Here is a 13,289-nt window from a genome sequence, read left to right on the forward strand (position 1 = left end):
ACCCCAATGGGGCGGCAGTGGAGTTCCACTCAGCTCTGCTGTGGGATTTCTTGCCGGATCTTGGAGAGGAGCTGGGACATTGCTGAGCGGCGCGCACTGTCCTGGATCCGGTACACCTGAAACTAAGTGGAAGCAGGTAGAAAGTGAGAGGAGAGGCTGCCAGGGGCCAGAGGGCTCCAGGGGGGCCAGTTCCAGCACATCCCCAGCTGCCCAGCCCAGATGGTTTCTGGGGATGCCTTGCGAGACCAGCTGGAGGTCTGGGGTTACCTGGTTGAGCAGGACGTCAAAGTAGGCTGTGTCCCAATAAGACCCATCCTCGCTGGGGAGCTGCAGGAGAGCTCGGGTGTTGGGGTCTGCCTTCCAGCTGTCAGTGCGTGCAGGGTGGCCAAAATGGAAACGGAGGAAGCGTCGGGGGTCCCGGGCAAAGCTCTCTACTTTATGGTAAAGGGAGGCAAGGTCCATGGCTGCTCCTTGGAAGAGGTTCTCCTCTGGGTTCAGAAAATGGGGCAGGTGCTGGATGGCCAGGCAGCGGAGAAGGATCACCAAGAGCCTGTAGACAGAGCCCTCCAGGTCCTGCCAGTCCTCCAGGGAGGGAAAGAGCTCTGTGCTCCACAGCAGCACCATCTGTGGGGAGGGAGAGAAGAACACAGGAACAGGCACAAGGCCTGATCCCACAAAGGCCAAACCTTCACGCCCTGCACGTCACCACGCAAGGACCTGTGGGGCTGAATCCATGTCAGCTGGAGCAAAAGATGCTTTTCTGAAGGTCAGATGCATACTGTGCCCTTTTTTTTTAAAAAAACCCAACCAGACAACCAACCAACCAAAAAAACCATGTTTTGCAACATAAAGCAAAACACACAGGATTTGGGTTACTTGGAGCTGGAGCCATTCTCTCAGCAGAAAACACTTCTCTACTCAGGGCCCAGAGAGCTGTCACAAGGAAGAGGACACACCCGGATTGTGCCACCAGGTGCTGTCCTCAGCATGGCCCCTTTCCCGACCAGTATCACCAGTCGGCATAGGTCCAGAGTGCTGAAAACAGGTTGGGTGGGGAGAGGTTTTTTGTCAGCAGAAATGCCACCCTTGGCCCTATGTGGTCACCTCCCACCACACCAGGGTATGAGACAATTTGCAGCGTGGCAGCACAGTGATGCCACCCTCAGCAGACATAGGCAGCCTGTGCCAGAGGACACCTAGTGTGTCAACACAGAGCCCCAGCTCTGAATGCATCGAGTGTCTCAGGCTGGAGGTTGCTGGTTCAATCCAAGGAAGAAGGACCAAAGCCCCCTGACCATGGCCAGCAGCAGCACGCATCTTTTGCAAACACAGCCATGGGCTGGTACATCCCAAAGCACTGCAGGCACTCTCCCTTGTCAATTCGAATCTTCTGCAGGGGAGCAGCCTTGGCTCTCTTGCCCAGAGAGCCACAGTCCCAACCAGCAGAACCTCCCTACCTTCAGGTAGTTGAAAGTGAGACCGCTTCTCCCACCCTCCTCTCCCCAGTCCTGGTCACGGAGCTGGTCGAGCAGGCGAAGGCTGTCCAGACGGGGTCCCTTCAGTGTGTCCACTGTGTGTAGCAGCCTCAGGATGGGGAGGTGAGCGGAGGATCTGGAGGGAGAAAGTGGAGTCTGGTGAGAGGGAGGATAGAGATGTGCACCCTCCCAGGGTGGGGAGAGTGTACCTGCAGTGACGGGGTGTGTGGGGGGACTCTCTCAGCCACATGCATGGCCCCAGGCATGCAGCATCTTGGATCCACCTCTGGCAAAGCAGAACTTGGGAGGTTTGGAGTGAGATGGGAATGCTGCTGAGCAGTTTCTTCCCAGGCGGAACAAGAGTGGAGCGAAGTAGGGTTGTGCTCCCCTACATGCAGTGGAGAGGGCTGCAGGCTGCCTCAGAGGGGAGGCTGCTTTGGTCCCCAAGGAGGGGCCAAATGTCCAGCTGGACCACACTGTGCCCAAAATAAGCCCGGACTGGTCCAGCCAGCCACTCAATCCCTCCATGGGGCTGGGTAGCTGTGGTGGCAGGGGAGATACATGTCACTCCAGCCCCATTCTCTCCTGCAGCCTGCCCTGGGAGGCACCTCATCACCCTGCTGCTGCCAGATGCCTAGGCTTGTTTCTGAAGTCCAAGCAGGGATCTGAGAGCTGCCACCCTCCACATGGTCAGGGTTCAGCTCCTGCAAATAATTTCAGGGGGCTCCTTCAGTTGCATTCGCCCTCTTTCCTTGAGCTGCCTGAAATTTGGCCGAGGCTTTTTGCCAACACCAGGAAGCGGGTTTGGGCATCATGAGGAGGTGACTTCAACCTCTGCTGACATGTCCCCACCCTTTCCTACCCTCTTTTTGCCTACACCCAGCAGTGTTGCCAGCCAGGGGGGATCGCTGGTGCAGGACCACACCACCATGCATGCAGCCAAGCCACTCACCTCCAGCAGTGGGGAGAGGCAGGGACAAAGTGGGCCTGTTCTGTGGCCCTCTGGAGGCTGCCTTCAGGGAAACCCCTGTCAATCTGCCTCCCCTGGAGCTGGAACGGCTCCTGCTGCCTCCTCACCACCGGAACAATGTCAAAGCGAATGTTCTTCCAGCTGCCACGGATCAGCAGGGAGAGCTCCATGGCATCTTCCCGCAGATTTTCGGCGCTGACGTCACCTAGATGTGGAGGGTTTGGCAGTAGTGAGGAGGTTAACGCAGCCGGTCCCGCAGGCTGAACCAGGTATGTGCTGCAACGCCTGTGACCGTGTCCCACCCCACTCGACTCCTCCCTTTCCAGTGCTGCAGTTTGGCCATGATTTCCCAGCTAAAACCCCTCTCCCAACATGCTGGGGTGGTTCATGGGAAGGAGCATTGCTCCAGCAGGGCTTAAGGTCAGGCACAGCAGGAAGTCTCGAGCAGCCAATTCAGGCTATGCTTCTCGGTGGCTGAACAGTGCCAAGCAAAACAATGTGGTCCAAGAAAAATGGACCAGAAAAGGTCTCAGGTTGTGGGAGTAGAGGAAGATGAAGGTCTCTGTCTTGGCTGTGGAGGAAGGAGGGAATGGTGGGCTTGCTGGGGCTGGGTTAAGAGACCTCCAGACCCGCTGGTCCTCTCGCATCACCTTCTCATCAGGACTGAGCTTTACTTCAAGAAGCACCTTTGGAGCATGAAGAAGCTGACAGAACCATTATGGGCATTCCCAGGGTCCCTTCCCACCTGTCTTTCCTTAGGATGCTGGTGCCAGCCGAGGCCTGTGTGTTCACAGGGTCAGCCCCATGCCTCAAGGTCTTGGTACAGCTCTGATGCACTCCCAGCTCACCCTCCAAACAGCTTCCTCCAGGGAGCAGGGGGCACTCGGAGGCCAGGAGGCGGGAGGAGAACATGATTAGGGCGAGCCAAGCAGGGCTGGGTGAACCCTTCACCCACCAAGGAGCGTGGCATCAGCCCCAGGTGGAGATGCCTGAGGATGACTCTGCTGCCATGGGATGGCAGGGAATAGTTTGCATCTCCTCTTTCTTAGCTGAGGGCAAAGGCTATCCCAGCACACAGCAGGGTGGTCACTCACCTGCTCATGCAGGCTTTCAGTGGGTCACGCACCCAGGGATCTACATCCCAGTGTGTTTGCAAAGGGACCACTGCCAAGCTGGGCTTGCCAGCTGTGCTGGAGGCAGCTCCCGGCTGGGAAATGCCCCGCCAGCATACGCACCTGGCTGAAGCAGGAAGCAGCGTTGGCAGTGCACGATGGCTGAAACAAGGAGCTCTTTCAGGTGCTGGAGGACTTTGCCCGGAACCAGACACCTCGCACCATCTCCGTGCTCCATTGCACCCACGACACTGATCCAGTCCTCCAAATCGGTCCCTGGAGAGGGCACTTCCAGATAGCAGGTGCTCAGCCCTGGAGGGTGCCCTCCTGGGGTGTCTCTGGGCTGGCATGCCAAGAGCTGCAGGGTATCGCCTTCGATCCGCAGGGGCATCTCTACAGTGACAGCATCCTCAGAGGCACAGAGAGCGAACTCTAAGGCTTCCAGGTTCCGGGCATAGTCCACAAGGAAGCGGGGCTCCCTGGCATGGACACCCTCCAGCAGGGTCAGCAGGATGTCCTCAGCCCGCTGGAAATTCTCCAGCCGCTCCCTCTCGCGGGACACGATCACCCCGAGGTAGCTGTGCCAGAGGGAAGTGTTGGCTTCCATGGCAGCTCTGCTGCCGTTGTGAGCCTGCTCCGAGCAGGAGTAAAAATACGTGGGCAGGGAGGGCAGAGCTGAGTGCCCTCGTGGGGAGGGTGGAGGGAAGCCACAGCTGGGCGTTGACAAGCACCAGTGCTGGGCGACTCCCAGGGAGAGGTACTGGGAGCAGCATGTCCCACTGGGGCAGACCCAGGGTGGGGGATTGAGTCACACCGTGGCCCTCCTCCGGCACTCCAGAAGGGTGACAGCGAGCGCTCAGCTGATGGGTCATGCCAGGATAAGGCTGTGGTCTCCCACACTTCTCTTGGCACAGGGGCTGCGTGCCAGCAACATCCCCTCACAGCCAGTGCCAGGTGAAGGCGACCCACTGCCCTCACGCCCTGGCTCAGCCTAGTTTAGCCTGCTGCCTGGGGCTGCCAGCGCCCGGCTGCTCCCAGCCTGTACGGCGCCCACGGAGCTGGGCACAGCGCTGCGGTTCTGCGGGAGGGCTGCGGAACCCTGTGCCCGCCTTGCCGGTGCTTAGAGCAGCCCTGCAGGCCCAGTGCATCGCTGTCAACATCAGGCTTCAGCTCAGCTTCCATCAGGCTCCAGCTTTCGAGGTGCGGGCACCCCCCCAGCGCCTCTCTGGCCCGGGCTGAGCCCCCAGACCGGTCCCGCCCCGCAGGTAGAGCCCGGCCCGCCCCGCAGGCCCGCCCTGCCCGGGGCGCGGTTTCCTGCTGCCGGGCTGCGGGACAGTCGCCCCGGAGAGAGGAGAGAAGCGTTGCTTTGGACCCCAAGTCCCCCGTGCGGTGCGGTGCGGGAGCGGCGGGGGCAGCCCGTGCGGTCCCGCAGCCTGGCCGGTCCGGGGCTCGGTCCGTTCCGCCACGCCGAGCTGCCCGGCGGGCTCAGCCCCGCTGCAGGGACAGGGCAGGGACTGGCCGTACCCTCCCACCTGCCCCCGCTCCTCTCCATCTCCCACAGATCCCGGAGCGGGGATTTCCGGGCACGTTGGCTGTCTGAATGGCGTGCCTTTCCCGGGACACGTTTCCGGGCTTCTCGGGCCGGGAGCAGGAGCTTGTAATGATTATGGCTGGAAGGCTCGGCTCTCCTAGCAGGACAGCGTGGTTCGGCCGTTCCAGGGTTCCCTGCAAACTGATCCTGCCCTTGGTCAGAGTAGGGAAGGGATTGGGGGAGTGGGGGAGGCTCTGTGGCAGCAGGGGCCCCTGTGGCAAGGGAGCCCGAGCCGAGCATGGAAACCGCTTCTGGGGAGGGGAGGGAGCATGCCATGGGGCTCATGGCTGGGCCTCCCACCTCCTGCGGCTCAGGCTTACCCTTTTATACAGCCCAGATGAGGTTTCTGGATGTCCCCAGGGTTTTTTCCAATTCTCCGTGTGCCTCCTTCAGTCCCCTGTGACTGAGGAGCGGACCTGAAGGTAGGGGTCTGTCCCTCATGGCCATCTGTCCTGCCAGCTGACTGAAGGAGCTCTGTCTGCGTCCCTGGAGAGCACAAGGCTCAGAGCTCTCACCTGCAGAGCATCTCTGAGCGCCTGCAGTTCGAGCCATGGAGATGAACAGTAGCCAGCACTGGGCTTCTCAGTACTGGAAGGCTGGGGGCACTCAGGGCTGGGAAGCCTGAGCCAGATTTTAAAAGCCTGACAATGGATGACAGGCTCTGAGTCTCCTTACCTGAGCCCTGCACTCCAGGTTTCACCTGACCTGAGCAGGGGATACTCAGTCCCCCACACTAATGGTTGTCCCAACCAGGTCTGAGTGTGCAGCTTGATGTTTACCCTCTTCTGTCATGTGGGAAAGACAAGCTGGCTGGCGTCCCAGAGAGGGAACAAAAGTGACAGACTCCCTGCTGCCAAAGTGGGGCTCCCGTGGGCTTCACTCTCCCCATCAGAGTGGTCTGGGCTTATCCTGAAGGATGCTGAACCCAAGCCAGGCAAGAAAGATGACTGCTCCATGCACTGATATGGGAAAAAAGAAGGCAGAGAGATGCAGGCCACCACTTTTCTGTGGGTGGTGGGTGACAGTTCACTGCTGGCAGGGTTGCCCTAGGAGCATCATTTTGTCATGGGTGGAGTCCCTGCTGTGGCAGGAGCCAGGACATTCCTTCTGTCAGTGCCTGGCTGGGATGCTGGAGGAGGCCATGGGGATCATGCAGAAGCTGGACTGAGAGCAGCCATGGCACTATAGGAAGATAAGGCTGGTCAGGGCAGGGACATGTGTATGTCCACCCAGATGTCTTGGTGCTAGTAGGGTAACCATGCCCTCTTGGCAACGGTGCTGGCTGACCCCACGGTGTGACCCTGTTCCCATCACTGCTAGAGTTCTGATGCCAGGAGGAGTGAGTGTGATGTAATCTCAGCTCATCACTGCCTTTGGCACTTGCACTTTTTGGACCTCTACATGCCACAATCAAGAGGTTGGTGCTGCAAAATGCTGCCTTCTGCCCCTTCCTGCAGGCCAGTGCTTTTCCCCTTTGTCCTTTCCCCTATCCCCCTTTCTCCTTTCCTCTCCACCTTTTCCTTCTTCCTTCTTCCTTCCTCTTTTTCCCCCTTCCCCTTCTTCACCCTTCTTCTTTCTCCTTTCCCCTTCCTCTGCCTCTTCCTCTCCTCTTCCCATTCCTTCCTCTCCCCTGCAGGTAAGGGGCCAGAGGCAGACCCTGGAGGAGCAGCTTCCTGGCTGCTGCCAGGCACAGTCGGAGAAGGAAGAGTGATGCTAGGTGGTGGCACATCTGGAGACACAACTGGCAGCCAGGAGAGGTGGGAGCAGCTGGAGGTTCTGCCAGAACTCTGGGCAGGGGGAAGCAGAGCTGGCATAGGGAGGGAATGATGCAGATCAGGTGGTGGGGGACAGCAGTAACTCCATCCTGCATGGATGGGTGGGTGAGCCCTGGCTGGAGCCATGCCACATGGAGTGAGCTACAGAGCAGGCATGGCACACAGCTGGATGGTCAGGACAGTGCCAGGACCCTCAACCCCGCCATCAGCCCAAATTGAGCACAACTCCATGGGAGGCAAGACGGTGGGGAAAAAATTCCTAGCGAGAAGGTCGGTGAGGCCATGGAATACATGGCTGGAGCGTGCAGTGCCCTGCCTGGACGAGTCACCAGAGGCTGGCTGCAAGTGCCCTGGTACTGGCAGAGAGTCCGGGCTGAATGAGCTAATTGCTCCTTTTCCATCTTGGCATTTTATGGTTCTATGAATTTTTTCTGTTAGAAACAGGACAGAGAAAACAACCCAAAAATAAGAGCAAGGGCAAGCAAGAGAGGGGAGAAAACCCAGGGGAATGAGAGCACTAGGCGTTGCAGGGGTGGGCGAGGGGCTGCAACGAGCCTCCAGTGTCCCTCACCCAGCTCACCTCTCTGAAGAACACTGCTGCACCCTGGACCCTGCAAGATGCCATTGTCACCTAGCACAAAGACACTGGGGGGCTTGAGGAACTGACAGAGGACAGGGACACTGGGATGCAGAGGGTAGGTGATGCTCTGCCCCTGCACACCGGCTCCACACCAACGTCAGCACTTCTGCACCCCAAAAGCCCCCCAGAGTGGGATGGCCCCCAGCAAAATGGCTGGGATGGGGAGGGGGGACAAAGGCAGGGAAGGCAGAGAGGAAGAGAGAGTAATTTAACATGACAGGCTGTTTATTTTGGCAAAAAGGGTCTCTTTTCAACAGATTTCAAAGCTTGGCCCCAGGGCTGGGGGGAACCACACAGAGGGGTGGGAGGTGAGGGGTGCGAGGCGGGGGGGGGTTCAATGGGGCACCCAGACTGAGAGGAACGGAGAAGAATCCCCCAAATCCCCCATCTGTTTGTCCCTGGGGCACTGCTCCAGTTGTGCTTGCGTGCTCCTGTGGGGTGTCCCCCTGCAGGGTGCCCCCCTGGGCGTCCGCGCACTCCTGCACACACGTGCTTGCCTGCATGCACCAGCACACGTTCGCACGCTCCCCCTGCCCCTGCTCCTTCCTTCAGGCCAGGGCTCAGCTGGAGTCTTGGCTTCCCCCAGTGACATTTCAAAAGAGGCTGTTTATTAAAAAAAAAAAAAAAAAAAAAAAGGGGGGGAAAAATTGCTAGGAAAGAAATAATTATTATAATCACATTAAGAGCTTTGGCTGTAAAAACCCTGCGAGGGCGCAGGGAAGGAGCCGGGGCTGCTCTCGGCAGGGAGTGCAGGGGGCGGTTTTCCTGCCTTGTGCGCTTTTATTTTCCAGTCCAGGTCCAACAACTTCTCCCCTCCTCCCCTTTTCCTCTTCTTTATCCTGGGAAATGAAAACAATTTATTTAATGATGGATCGTTCCTTTCTCTGGTCACTGACCTTCTGTGTGAATTTCTGCTGAGCTCGGCGGAAAACACGAGACTGGGTTGTGGATCACATCTGTGGGTGGGGGAGGGGGGGAGCTCACCCTCATCCTTCCCAAAATCCACAGCAACTGTTCTGGGGAGCGGATCGGGGCTGGCCCAGAAGGTCCCCACCACAGTGGGAAGTGTTGCTTCAGGCACTGTCCCTGGAGACTGGGGGCTTTGGGGGCAGATATGGGGGCTGGTGCAGCCCCCAGAGCCCTTCCACCCCATCCCCTTCTCTCCTGGAGCACCCTCAGTGGTTCCCAGCATCCACTGCCCTCTCCCTCACCTGGGCTGGGGTGCAGTACTGAAGTGGGAGTGAGGAACAAAGGAGTGGCCTCCATCCTGCCAACAGTCTTTGCTGCCCAGTGAGGCTTTCCTTGCTCAAGGTGTCTGCCGAAAGTGGTTTTTGGACCTGATCAGAGATGAGACCAGGGAGGCATGTGGGGCTGCATGGGTCTCCCAGCACTGGCCAGCAATGTATCCCCTGTAGCAGGCAGTCTGGCTTCTGGCCAGCCCACTGCTTGACTGGGTTCTGCTCCCTGGGGAGGGGAATGCTGGAGCAGTGAGGGAAAGGGACAGGATCACAGCAACCTTTGGTTCAGGGGGCTGTCAACACCTAGCATGCATTGCCCCAGGGCCCCAGGCGTGGGTGCAGCTCTTCCTCCCTGCAGTCCCTGGTCCCTGGTCCCTGCCCGTCCTACTCAATCCCCTGCTCAACCCCCAGCTGACCTGTGGAGCTGGAATGGAGCAATCCAGCATCCAGCCCCCTCCCCTATGGCCCTTCATCTGCCATGGCCTGTTGCTCAAAGCATGGTTCTTGTAAAAATGCGTAAATATTTATACAAGAATAATTTAAAAAACATGGTCTGTCAAATAATCAAAGCAGCAGAACATCCGAGGAGCTTTCAGCTGGATTGGGAAACCCGGTGTTGCTTTCCGATGCCCCGCTGCAATGCTGGAGGTGCTCATGGCCAGCCCCAGCCCTGTGGGGGCTGGACTCGCCGACACAAGTTCACAAGAACTTTGAAGTCTTCATTAACGTGGTCCCATGGTAACGGGTGGCTTTCACTTGCATCAACCCAGCTGCCTGCTGCAGGAGTCAGAGCCAGGGATGGCACCTCACCAAGCACTGGTTTCAGCCTCGTGTCCTGGTTTCAGCACTGTCCCCTGCACTAGGACTGCATCAGGAGCAGGAGATATCCCTCGATGAAGTGTTTTGTCCTGACCTGCATGGTGAGGCCAGGGTTGGAAGGATGGCAGCTGAGCTGGTAGGGTGACCCCTGGTGCTATGGGGTGGCTGGGGTACTCCCCTATAGCACCCTCCGGAGGTGGCAGCACCCTCAGCATTTCAAAAGCTTGCCTTTGCAGTGCTGGGGTGAGAGCCTTGGACCAGGGAATTCCCCCTGGGGAATAGGATTTGTGTCCATCTCAGTGGTCTCACCTCCCTGTTTACCCTGGTGTCAGCAGATGCCAGCAGAACCACAGCTGTGTCCTGTCCTGGTGGCACCGTGTCCAACCAGCACCACTGAGCAGCCCTGAACTGGTGCTCCCCAGGGGAACAGCACCTGGAGCCTCCCAGTCCCTTGTCCTTCTGCTTGCTCTGGGGGTCCTCTGGCTGGGGCAAGTTAGGAGACACAACTGCCACCCAGTGATGTCCCTGCCACAGTAGCTTAGATGACACATGGCCACCAGATGCCTAGGCTGTGTGGTTCGGGAGGGGTTCCAGGGTGGCAGGGGAAGGCGAAGGGATGGGAGAGGGGCAGGGGTACCCCCTGTTCCCACAGCCTTGTAGAGCAGAAGCAGGCATCGTGGGGGCTCAGGCAGTGCACAGGGAGCGGGAGCTGGGTGTTGCAGTAACCTCCATCCTCCTGGCTGCTCTCCAGCCCCTTCCCACCACCCACATCTGTGTGTGCAATCTGTGTTGCTGCATTCTTTGAGCCTGGGCCAAATAAAAGGTTCAAACACTTTCATTAAATGTCAGCTCCCCTCAAACTCTCACACACCTCCCTGGGCTACCTGGCTGCCTCTCCCACCCTGGGTAGGGGGTTCCTGGGACCAGTTCTCCCCATGGGAGGTGATGCTTGTGCAGCACATGTGTTCAGCATCCACAGGGAACACTCTCTGGGTTTGGCCCAACTAGCTGGAAAGGAGGGAAGAGCCAAATCCAAACCATGTGCTGACCTGCAGCCCCCTCCGTCCTAAAGCATCCATGCTGAATGCACTCTGGATCATTAATAGCTCCCCAGGTCCCTTCCACACGTCCTGTCCCCCAAGCAGAGAGTCTGGCCAGGATGGAGGGTGGGTAGTGTTGTGCGCTCTTTTCCACTGGTTTTCTAGGACTGCCTTTTGTGAGAGGCAGTGGGCAACCACAGACCTGTGAGAGGCAGCTGGGAGGAACCCGGGTCAACTGCCTGTGTATTTGGGGCAACCCTGAAACTGTGATGCCAAGTAGAGACAGGCTTGGGGTCACCAGAAGGATCTCTGCCTCTGTCCCTCGCTTCTGGATGCAGCATCCACCTCTCCCTCTGGCATGGCCTTGCAATGGGGAGCTGGTCCCATAGCATGCCTGGTGCCAACTGGCCTTCTCAACCCCCTTGGTGGGTGCTTCTGGAGTCTGGGAGGGAGCACCAAGTCCAAGCACTCTGGGACCTATGATGGGGTGATTCACTGAGGAGCATTCCCGGCTGCGGGTGCCAGGGAAGCTGGAATGAGCAGCTGGATGCCCCTGGGACCTTCACGGTCCTCTCCACAGCCTGACAGCCCCCTTGGGATGGGTGTGGTGGGTCCTGGCCCTGTTTTGAGGGCCATCAAGGAGCTGGACACCACAAAGGTGATGGCAGGTGGAGGAAAAGGGCATCTGTTTCCGGAGAGGGAGCGGGTGGTGGAGGACAGAGTTTGGCCAGATGGTGTGGGGAAAGGGCTGCTTTCCCCCATGCTCCCCCCAGCATTTTCAGCACAGAGCCCAGCTTCACACCAGCTCCAGCTTTGGGCCCAGAGGAAATGTCTGCATCTGGGGCCCACAGCTGTTCTCCCTGCTCAGTTTACTGCTTCCAATTTAATGTCCTGGGGAGTTGGGCTGGGATGACACGGGGCGGGGGGGGGAGCATTGTCATGCTTTTCTGTGAGAAGCGTACCTGGAAGAAAATCCTCCCCTCACGCTTGTGATGGCTGCCCTTCCCCTCTCACAGGGGAAAACCCACTGTGAGAAGCCTAGGTTGGCCCCTGTGGGGATGCTCATGGCAGAGGGGCAGGTTGGTGCCACAATGTCCCTGTGTTCCTTGGAAGCTGAGCTTGCAGCAGGGCCTGTCATGGCACAGCAGAGCCAGGATATAGAACTTCTGGGATCGTGGGGCTCACTCTCACAGGTGCAAGGCGGCAGATGGTGACAGCCAGAAGACCACCCCCCCAGTCAGTCCCCAAAAGAGCTGGGTCTCGGTTGCAACCTCAAGCCACAGATGGGCTGCGTGGGGAGGATGGCAGTGCCCCTGCTGCCTCCCCCCACGGCATCCCCTGGGGCCGGGGCCAGGGCAGGGGTGTGCAGCCTAATGCCTTCCAGAAGATCAGCGGGGAATGGCCAGGGAGGGTAATTCATATCAAACCCATAAAACCTTTATTAGTGTCCCAGGGGAGAAATCCCGATGTGGCCGTTTATTTATTTTGGAATTCGATTTTTTTTTTCTCTTTTCCTTTTAACATTTTCTTCCTAGAGATTTTTAAAGGGACAGGGTCACCTCTCTGGGTTCGGCAATGAGGCTTAACCAGGGCTGCCTGCCTTGGGGGCATTTGGTCCTGGAGCACTGGTGCCAGCTGTGGTGCACTGGTTTCCCAGGGGTCAGGCTGGTCTTGGAATCCAGCATTGGGGCCACTCTGAGGGGGAGCAGGTCCTGGAGCTGCCAGGGGTGCCATGCTGCCCCAGAGCCCCGCAGTGTGCCCCTGGGTGCTGCATCCCTGCTTCCCACTTTTTGCCCTCCACCCTTCACCCCATGCCTTCACGTCCTTAACTACAGAGAGATGATGATCCCCATGCCAGCAGTGCGTGGGTGAGGATTTTGGGAGCACCCTTGTGCCGATGGCAGAGCACGGCCCCCAGTGAGGCAGACTTTCCATGGCACTGTCCGTGGCTGGTCCTCACCCAGTCCTGATGTTGTTCACTCTTTACATAATTTCTTCCTTGGCCCCTTTTCAGGTGTACCTCACAATCCTGACAGCAGAGGATATTTATACAGCAGGGGTGTGGAATAACATGGAAAACCTCTGGAGCTGGGAATGGATTCCCACATTGTGCCAGCACCAGAGGTAGGTGATGGGCCTCCCCAGTTTTTCTGGGGCTGGAGGGGGTTTTCCCTCACATCCGCCCTGGCACCTTGGATGCTTTTGCCGTGGGACAAGTTGGGCACCAGGAGGTGGGAGAGGACCCTGAGCCCCCCCCCCCAATCCAGCAGGTTCCTTCACCCCAGCACCTGCCCACAGTGTCACAGGTAGCGCTCATCATTAATTGATAATTAATCAGAACCAGTGGTGTTTTTGATGGGTCTCCCTGGGGGCAGCCTTCCACTTTCCTGGGAGCTCAGCCTCTCCCAATAAAGCCATTTCCCGATGATAAATGTAGGGTGGGTGTGTTTGTTTTGCTTGTTTTTTTTTTTTTCTGCAGTAGACAAAGAAGCCCTTGAGCCTGGAGCGTAACCTAAAACATGGCATTCCTGAAAAGAATTTCCTGATAATATTTTTAGCACCTGGAAAAAAAAAAAAAAGAAAAAAAAAAAAAGGGGGAGAGAAAAAAAAAAAAGCCAAAAAAAGGAAA

General features: G+C 58.0%; 1 protein-coding gene across 1 annotated transcript; it reads right to left on the bottom strand.

Annotated features, from left to right (window-relative positions):
• Positions 1-10: 10 nt before the first annotated feature.
• On the bottom strand, positions 11-4,164 carry CUNH2orf54 (chromosome unknown C2orf54 homolog). Its single transcript, XM_017826352.1, has 5 exons — positions 3,681-4,164; positions 2,428-2,650; positions 1,458-1,611; positions 268-624; positions 11-122 (listed from the first exon to the last, which is right to left on the bottom strand). The coding sequence occupies exons 1-5, from the start codon at positions 4,162-4,164 to the stop codon at positions 30-32; spliced, it is 1,311 nt and encodes a 436-aa protein (XP_017681841.1). The 3' UTR covers positions 11-29.
• Between the last annotated feature and the right edge of the window lie 9,125 nt (positions 4,165-13,289).

Source organism: Lepidothrix coronata, unplaced genomic scaffold (assembly GCF_001604755.1).
Source record: "Lepidothrix coronata isolate B3197 unplaced genomic scaffold, Lepidothrix_coronata-1.0 Scaffold125, whole genome shotgun sequence".
Taxonomy (NCBI): Eukaryota; Metazoa; Chordata; class Aves; order Passeriformes; family Pipridae; genus Lepidothrix; species Lepidothrix coronata.